The sequence below is a fragment of the Sinocyclocheilus rhinocerous genome, unplaced genomic scaffold (genome assembly GCF_001515625.1).
Source record: "Sinocyclocheilus rhinocerous isolate Xijiao unplaced genomic scaffold, SAMN03320098_v1.1 scaffold881, whole genome shotgun sequence".
Lineage (NCBI taxonomy): Eukaryota > Metazoa > Chordata > Actinopteri > Cypriniformes > Cyprinidae > Sinocyclocheilus > Sinocyclocheilus rhinocerous.
Window position 1 is genome coordinate 333,343 of NW_015624586.1, and position 9,852 is coordinate 343,194.

Sequence of the window (9,852 nt, forward strand, 5' to 3'; positions counted from 1 at the left end):
ATTACATTGAAAGTTAATACATTTTAAATGGACTTAATTTAAACTTAACTGCAAATATGTAACTACAGATACATTTAAATGCATTACTTTAAATGCAAGTTTTATTAGAAAGGAACTTGGAGGATTTTTTTTAGTTGATCATAAATGCTTGTTAGGACTTTTAGCGGTACAATTTAACCATATTTCAAACAATATTTTCAAATACAATAGGATTATGAAATTACATATAAAGATGTACTTAAGTCCTACTTAAATATGTCAGAAAGGAAGTTCAAATAACAACATTTAATATAAATGTAAACTATAATACATTTTAATTTAATTGCAACTAACATGCAATAAAGTGTCTAAAAACATTACAATCACTTTGCAGTGAAATATATTCTTTTAAAGCGCATTTTTTTTCTATAATAAATAAAAATAACTTATTAACATATTAACTTAACCATCTTTTTAAGTGTATGCTGAAGTGTATTTTTTTATATTAAAACGTGGTTCATACTTTTTTTTTTGCTTGAAATAACATAAACGTTAACTGAAATAAAATCAAATATAAGAAAAACTTGCTAGTTGCCAAAACAACATTTCCCATTTAGTACTAAAACAGCAAAATTACTACAATTTTAACTATATTAAAACGTGGTTCATACTTTTTTTTTGCTTGAAATAACAAACGTTAACTGAAATAAAATCAAATATAAGAAAAACTTGCTAGTTGCCAAGACAACATTTCCCATTTAGTACTAAAACAGCAAAATTACTACAATTTTAACTAAAACTAAAGTGAAAACAGAAAATATAAATATAAAATCTAATTCAGAATATGAAGTAAAACTAGTAGTATATTAATAGCTAAAATAGCACAAATGAGCAGTAAAGTGAAGGTGTAATGAGAAAGCAATGTTTATTAGCAGAAATATTTTCGTGTGACGGTGCATGTAGCTGACAAAGATTCACATCAAATATTTCCTAAACATGGACGTCTGACCTTTTCACCTCGTTCAGATCGGATGCTTTGAGAGACGGTGCTGTTAAACGTCTTCTCTGGCCTTTTCCCTGCTGACGCTGACAAAACGCCTCACGTTTGTGAAATAACTCTTCTCTTGCTTCTCTGAGTTTTGCCTGCGTTTCTCAGTAACTCCTGCAAATTCCCTTCCGATGCTGAGCGTTTTCTGAATGGGCTGTAAAAACCAATCGCACAGGTCAGTGTTCGGGGTGACGATCAGCGTCAGACACACGCACACATGCTGAGAGAATCACAACACTGCGGAAAAAGAGCTACACTGTAGCATAGTTTCAAAAAAGAGGAGTCTTTACAGAAATAATAATACTTCAGAAAACATACTAGTGCAAAATAATGTAATGTTTTTGGACACTTTATTGCATGTTAGATGCAATTAAATGTAAATGTTTTTTTTCTTTATATTGTTTTCAGCCACAATTTTTGGCTTGTTAGTTGCAATTAAATAATGTTTTGTTGTATTTATATTGTTTTTTTTGCTTTATATTGCTATATAGTTTTTTTTATTAATTTATTTAAGTTTTAGTTGGCAGCTAGCTGAAAAAAAGTTGATATTTTGTGTATGTATATATATATATATATATATATACATGCACTCACTCACTCACTCACTCACTCTCCACCTCACTCACTCACTCACTCACTCACACACACACACACACATATAATCCTGCCATGTTACATATATATTTTGTTTAATTTATTTAGGTGTAATGTTATAGTTTTTATTTGCATTTTTTTTTCATTTGCATCCTCATATTTCTATTGGACAGGAGATATTGTATTTGCATTAATGGATATAATGATTGATATAAACTTTAATGCATGTTAGTTGTAATTGAATTAAAATGGCTTACTTTGCTTTTTGACCCATTTAAGTAGGACTTAAGTATACTTAATTTCATAATTCAGTTGTCTTTGAAATATGTTTAAAGTGTACAAATGTACTGACAAGCATTTGTAATAAACTAAAATATACTTTAATGTCATTTCTATTTAAAATTGTATGTCTTGTATTGAATAACACACTACAGTTAAAATAATAACCAAGTACTTTCCATGTGCTTCAGTACTTCAGTATGTTAGTCAACACATCAAAATAAGCGTACTTCTTTAAAGCATGACAAAAGATTATTTAAACTTGATTTAAATTTACTTTCAAATTAATGACAATTACAAAGTACACTTTTTAAAAAATGTTTTTAGAAACATAGTGATGAAAGTGTCTCGCTTTAAATACATTTAAGTGGCTTTTTATTTCATTAATATTATCTACAAGCACAGTTTTTTTTTTTTAAACATACTTTTAAAATTGTAAGTACACTACATTCAAAACAAATAAGCGTACTTCTGACATGCATCCTCAACATGTTCATATGTCTGCTTAACATACATGTTTCTCGAGCAGCAAATCAGCATATTATACTGATTTCTGAAGATCATGTGACACTGAAGACTGGAGTAATGATGCTGAAAATACAGCTGCGCATCACAGAAATATATTACAGTTTAACAGATATTCACAGAGAAAACAGCTGTTTTAAATTGTAATAATATTTAAAATTTTTACTGTATTTTGATCACATAAATGCAGCCTCAGTGAGCATGCAGAAGACACTTCTTTAAAAAACTTCAAAATATTTTGACTGGCAGTGCACATTTAAACTGAATTGAGCGTTTGTGGAGGGAGATGTGATCATGTGAAGGGACTAAGAGTGATGCACAAGGGTTCTTCCGTCTCATATCGGCCTAAAATACAAACCGAGTTTTGAGTTAAGGGTGAAATCTTGAATCATTGTCCACTAAGGTGAAGGACTGTGTAATATAAACTTGTCCTCTGTACACTAAACCTCTAAAGGTTGGACTCTGAACACCTGCAGTCGAGCCGCAGGTCCGTCACAGGTAATACATCTTCATCTCTGACGGCTGTCGGATCAAAGCGGGCCGCGGTCGCTCCTCCAGCAGAACCAGGGTCATCCTTCACACAGCCTCCGCTTCTGCGGTCCAAACTACTTCTGGGTACATTTATGAAGCCTGAATTGAATTAACAGCGGAGAAATGTTTTATGCTGATCTGGAATCAGTTTTTCCAGCATTACTGTACTTTACTATGAGGAGATCCTCTGTTTTTAAAGTATGTGTTTTTAGTTTTAATAATAGTTTGAATTAATTCCATTTTCATTTTAATTTTAGTTAGTTTTAGTAATTTTGTTGTGTATTTTTTTTAAAACATTATTATTTTTAAATGTTGTTATTTTAGTACGTTACACCAAATAAAAATGAGAACTATCTGAAATACAGTAAGTTTATAATATAATATAAAACACACGCACACTGATAATGTGTACAGTAAAAATATTTTTAGATATTGATTGAGGATTAAATCTAAAAAAATTCATATAAGCGGAGATCCTCAACAGTGTCTAAAACGTCTGTTTTTAAAGTATGTGTTACAGTGTCTTTTAGTTTTAATAATAGTTTGAATTCATTCCATTTTCATTTTAATTTTAGTTAAAGTTTTAGTAATTTTGTTGTGTATTCTTTTAAAACATTATTAATTTCAAATGTAGTTATTTTAGTACATCAAGTTACACCAAATAAAAATGAGAACTATCTGAAATACAATAAGTTTATAATATAATATATAATATAAAACACACGCACACTGATAATGTGTACAGTAAAAATATTTTTAGACATTGATTGAGGATTAAATCAAAATTTCAGTTAACATTTATGTAAGACTCCGTTACTATTTTATTTTTAATGCTTTAGTTTTTGCTTTAAGTTACATTTTTGTTACAAGATTACTTTTTCTGCTTTCTAATATTTACATCGGCCAGTAATTAAATACAATATCTTTTGGTCAAAAACTTTGAGATTTTTATCCTCAAACAATATCTAAAAATACTTTTGAACAGATTATCAGTATCGATGCTTCACCGATTAATTGTGATAATGCTAAAAACATGCAAATTACAGTATTTTTATGAAGTTTTCACACATGAAAATGTATATTTTGAAAGGTTTTTGTGTGTGTGTTTTCCTATTTTTATTTTAGTTAAAGTTTCAGTATTTTGTTGTGTGTTTTTGTTGTATGTAGTTTTAGTTATTTTAATAAATCAAGTTAAAGTGAATAAAAATTATTAAAACTTTGAAACTTATTTTATTTTATTTTAAGTAACAGTTTTTTTATGTTTTAGTTTTAGCATAACTATGATAACCCTGATGTTTTAGGTCATGTTTGAGACTTTATTATTATTATTTTTTTGAACTTGCATTCAAATATTTACATTTCCAAATAGATATGTATTTATAAAATAAAGTATCTGAGATTTTTGTATTGACAACTTGCCCCGATGTTCAGTAGCGTTACTGAAGTGTTTATGTATTGTGATTTTAATATTTGTATCTATACCGAAATTGATACCCTGAGAAGTAGAAGTATTCACTAGAGTAAAAGTGCCGAAGAGTCTCCCGTACAACGCTGCCTTTCTTGATCCATTTCTATTTAAAACTTAGAAGCAATCTGTATAATTAAACCATAGAATCCATTGTCTCAACAAAGTCGCATTATAATGCATAACTCTATCAGCGGGTTGCGCGTTATTGACCTGCACTAATGCGTGGTGCAGCTGGAGACTGTGATGAATCAAAGCGGCTCTCCAGGGTCTCCAGCATCGATCCTCTCCACACACTCCACTCATTCCGCAGAGAAGGACTGAGAAAGACAATCGACGAAATGCACAATCGCGTAGCAGTCCCGTTTCTGATGCAAAGTCGTCGTTTGCGCACTCAATGATTGGAGTTTGCGCGACTGTGCATCAGAATTACGCACGAGACGCTAAAGCATAAGCGACCCTGGAGCACAAAACCAGTCATAAGGGTAATTTTTTTTGAAACTGAGATTTATGCATCATCTGAAAGATGAATAAATAAGCTTTCCATTGATGTATGGTTTGTTAGGATCGGACAATATTTGGCTGAGATACAACTATTTGAAAATCTGGAATCTGAGGGTGCAAAAAAATCTAAATATTGAGAAAATCATCTTTAAAGTTGTTCAAATGAAGTGCATATTACTAAATCAAAAATTAAGTTTTGATATATTTACGGTAGGACATTTACAAAATATCTTCATGGAACATGATCTTTACTTAATATCCTAATGATTTTTGGCATTAAAAAAAAATTGGTCATTTTGAGCCATACAATGTATTGTTGGCTATTGCTATAAATATACCCCAGCGACTTAACACTGCTTTTGTGCTGCAGGGTCACATATCTTCTGAACGCGAGCGTCTGCGTAAAAACCTTCGGAACTAGTGATTCCTTGAAGCAGGAGCTCTGCACGATGATGATGATGATGAAGGCGCAGTTACGTGGTTGACCTGACCTGTGATGGTAGCCTATATAAACCCCATCCAGCAAGAGAAAGTCAACAAAGTCCGCTGGAGTATGCCGCTGATGTAGAGGACGAACACTCTGGGTTTACGATGCACGCGGACTTCCTCCAGATGTAGGTTCGGTTCGGTTCATCTGACTCGTTCGGAGCGATGGAGTCGTTTGAGGCGGCGGTCTCTCGCAGCGAGGATCCGTTCTCTGGACCGCTCACATCCATCGCGCCCTGGAACTATGGAGTGCTGGCGGCGCTGATGTTCGTGGTGACCGCGGTGTCTCTGTGCGAGAACTTCACGGTGATGCTGGTCACCTTCAGGTTCAAGCAGCTCCGACAGCCGCTCAATTATATCATCGTCAATCTGTCTCTGGCGGACTTCCTCGTGTCTCTGACCGGAGGAACGATCAGTTTTCTGACCAACTATCACGGGTATTTCTTCTTGGGGAGATGGGCTTGTGTTCTGGAGGGATTCGCAGTCACCTTTTTTGGTGAGTCAAAAGTTTGCTTTAGACCTTATGCTTTTGGTCACCATATTTCGTTTGGGGTTTGAGTGATTCTTTTTAATATCGGGACACTGAAATTTCCAAACTCTGATTGTAAATCACATGCTGCTAACATCCTGCATGAATGCCATTACTTCTGTTTGTGTTTCAAAAATCACTGCTATCAATCAATCAATATAATTTTTAGTACATTGGTCAAAAACGAAAAAGGGTTTAAGCATAAAAACAATAAGTGTAATACTAAATGTGCCACGATCCTAGCTTTTGCCTGTTTGTCAGTAAGGCTTTTTTACTCATTTAAAACTCAATCAAATTTAATATGCTCCCTTATTCTTTTACATATTTTAATATGCACACGTCAGAATAAGCATGTTGTTTGAATTTTTACATAAATATTGTGTTACACTGAATGTCTCGAAACCTGAGGGTTAATGTAATGAAATCTAATAAAACTAACACAGTACATAAGTTTGCATGCAAAATCATTAGCTGTAGTTGATTTGCCTGTGAACTCGTGACTCTTTACTACTGTAAAGAATAACCCAGATGAACAGATGCTCTCACATCTGTTTAATAACCGCAGGTGTCAGTATTTACCATTCATGTGTTCGCAGACCCACACTATCATTCATTAAGCAGCTTTGATTGATCCTCTTTAAGGTTAATTGCTATTTATTCTCTATGCTTACATGATCTGTTTTAATGCAGTTTTGTGTAAATGGTTTTAGTGACACACTTAACTTTTTTCTGGAATGTCGTTTGTGCATCATGCTGGAAATGTAGTTTTATAAAGACTTCTAAACTGCTAATAAGACTTTCATCCACTGATCTGAGTCCATCTCCACTCTGGGATGTTTCTCGGTGATAGTGAATGCGCAACAGAATGTGCAATTAATCAAACTAAAGAGAAGATAAACACAACATTATCACCAGAGGAAAAAAACGGTGTGATTACAGATGTCAGATGTGCAGTAAAGTGTCCTGATTTCATATTGATTTCACAGTCGACACTTTATTTGTGGCTCTTCATTAACGGTCAGTTACGTAACATCTGGTCATACGAAGCTCAACCGAGTCTTTTATACTTTTTTATGCACTAAATGCTAATTGAATGATCTGTCAAGACTAGTGCATTAAAGGAGTTGTGGACTGACAAGTTTCAATATTTTATTTAGTCTCAGATCTTGAGATAAATAGTTCAGGGTTAATTTGCATAGACTTAAAATGTTAATATGGAATATATTAAAATAAATGCACCATTTATCAGAATATGCACCACAATCTTAACGAGACAAGGTGAATGTAGTTTCATTTTTAATGCATTGTTTACTTTGTTTTATGAGTTGCATGTATTTTTCAGAATTAACTGGAGTGCATCGTGAAAGTCACATTTATTTCTACAGCTCTTTATACAATACAGATTATTTCAAAGCAGCTTAAACAAGAACAATTGCAAAAAGTTGCAAAACAATCAATTATGAAATAAATTCGATTTGGCTACAGTATAAAGCAGCCCTACAGAAAACAATAGAGTCATTATTACTCAGCTCAATTCAGTTCAATGTTAATGCAATTCAGTTAAATAACTATCTATGTTGCAAAATTAATAAATTATGAAAATACAGCTGAAAGGCAACTCTACAGAAGACAATAGAGTCAGCTCAGTTGATGATGCAAAGTTCACGGAACATTTTTGTGAAAGTGCAGACCTGTGAAAATTCACCACCTGGTTTTCAGAATAAATATTAGATAAAGCACATCTTAAAAAGACTCATAATTCATGCAATGAATGTATTTGACGAGGCTTCTGGCGCTGACGTGTCTGGAGGACATGGTTCAGTCTTCTCAGGTGTTTTGGAGAGATGTTCATCGGTCTCTGTCTGAATCTGCAGGCATCGTGGCTCTGTGGTCTCTGGCCGTCTTGGCGTTCGAGCGGTTCTTCGTCATCTGTCGGCCGCTGGGGAACATCCGTCTGCGAGGAAAACACGCGGCGCTGGGTCTGCTGTTTGTCTGGACCTTCTCCTTCATCTGGACCATTCCTCCTGTCCTGGGCTGGAGCAGCTACACCGTCAGCAAGATCGGCACCACCTGCGAACCCAACTGGTGAGGAGCGCAAACACTCATTTATCACACCGCGGGGTCATCTCACTATTACATTAAGGCAGAAAGACTAATTACAGCGTCTTCAAATGCTTCCCCTTACACATGTTTAATCTCACATCTTGATTAAATTTTAAAAAGTACATGCATTTAAAAAAAATTTTTTTTAATGTTTTTTGAAGATCAAATTTCAACATTACACAAAAATCAAAACAATGAGTAAAGAAGAAAAACTAACCAACAAAACAATAATATTAATCATACATATAATAATATTATATATATTGCAATTTAACAAACACATGTATACTGTATACAGCTAAAAACCTAAAATTAAAAGAAAAAAAAATAAGAGCGCATGGTTAGTAAGATAACAGTAACTGATTTATATGTACACTACCGGTCAAAAGTTTGGGTTCAGAACGAAGCTCATCAAGGCTGCATTTATTTGATCAGAACTACAGGAAAAAATGTAATATTGTGAAATATTATTATGATGTAAAATAACGTTTTTCTATTTTAATATACATTAAACTGTAATTTATTTCTGTGATGCGCAGCTGTATTTTCAGCATCATTACTCCAGTATAAAGTGTCACATGATCTTCAGAAATCAGTATAATATACTGATTTATAATCAGAGCTTTTTTGGAACCCGTGATACTTTTTTTTCAGGATTCTTTGATGAATAAAAAGTTAAGAAGAAGAGCATTTATTTAAAATAGAAATCTTTTCTAACAATATACACTACAGTTCAAAAAGTTTGGGGTCTGTACATTTTTATTCTTTCTTTTTTTGAAAGAAATTAAAACTTTTATTCAGCGAGGATGTGTTAAATTGATAAGAAGTGATAGCAAAGATTTATATTGTTAGAAAAGATTTATATTTTGAATAAATGCTGTTCTTTTTAACTTTTTATTCATCAAAGAATCCTGAAAAAGTATCTACAGCGTCTTCAAATGCTTCCCCTTACACATGTTTAATCTCACATCTTGATTAAATTTTAAAAAGTACATGCATTTAAAAAAAAATTTTTTTAATGTTTTTTGAAGATCAAATTTCAACGTTACACAAAAATCAAAACAATGAGTAAAGAAGAAAAACTAACCAACAAAACAATAATATTAATCATACATATAATAATATTATATATATTGCAATTTAACAAACACATGTATACTGTATACAGCTAAAAACCTAAAATTAAAAGAAAAAAAAATAAGAGCGCATGGTTAGTAAGATAACAGTAACTGATTTATATGTACACTACCGGTCAAAAGTTTGGGTTCAGAACGAAGCTCATCAAGGCTGCATTTATTTGATCAGAACTACAGGAAAAAATGTAATATTGTGAAATATTATTATGATGTAAAATAACGTTTTTCTATTTTAATATACATTAAACTGTAATTTATTTCTGTGATGCGCAGCTGTATTTTCAGCATCATTACTCCAGTATAAAGTGTCACATGATCTTCAGAAATCAGTATAATATACTGATTTATAATCAGAGCTTTTTTGGAACCCGTGATACTTTTTTTTCAGGATTCTTTGATGAATAAAAAGTTAAGAAGAAGAGCATTTATTTAAAATAGAAATCTTTTCTAACAATATACACTACAGTTCAAAAAGTTTGGGGTCTGTACATTTTTATTCTTTCTTTTTTTGAAAGAAATTAAAACTTTTATTCAGCGAGGATGTGTTAAATTGATAAGAAGTGATAGCAAAGATTTATATTGTTAGAAAAGATTTATATTTTGAATAAATGCTGTTCTTTTTAACTTTTTATTCATCAAAGAATCCTGAAAAAAGTATCAGTTTCCAAAAAAA

At 32.3% G+C, this 9,852-nt stretch overlaps 1 protein-coding gene across 1 annotated transcript in view; it reads left to right on the forward strand.

Moving 5' to 3' along the window:
• The first annotated feature begins 5,576 nt into the window (after positions 1-5,576).
• LOC107745034 (opsin-VA-like) overlaps positions 5,577-9,852 on the forward strand; it is a 17,706-nt gene continuing 13,430 nt past the window's right edge. Inside the window, exons 1-2 of the mRNA XM_016558868.1 lie at positions 5,577-5,907; positions 7,815-8,025. Of these exons, the coding sequence (XP_016414354.1) occupies positions 5,577-5,907; positions 7,815-8,025 (542 nt within the window). The remainder of the gene's footprint in view (positions 5,908-7,814; positions 8,026-9,852) is intronic.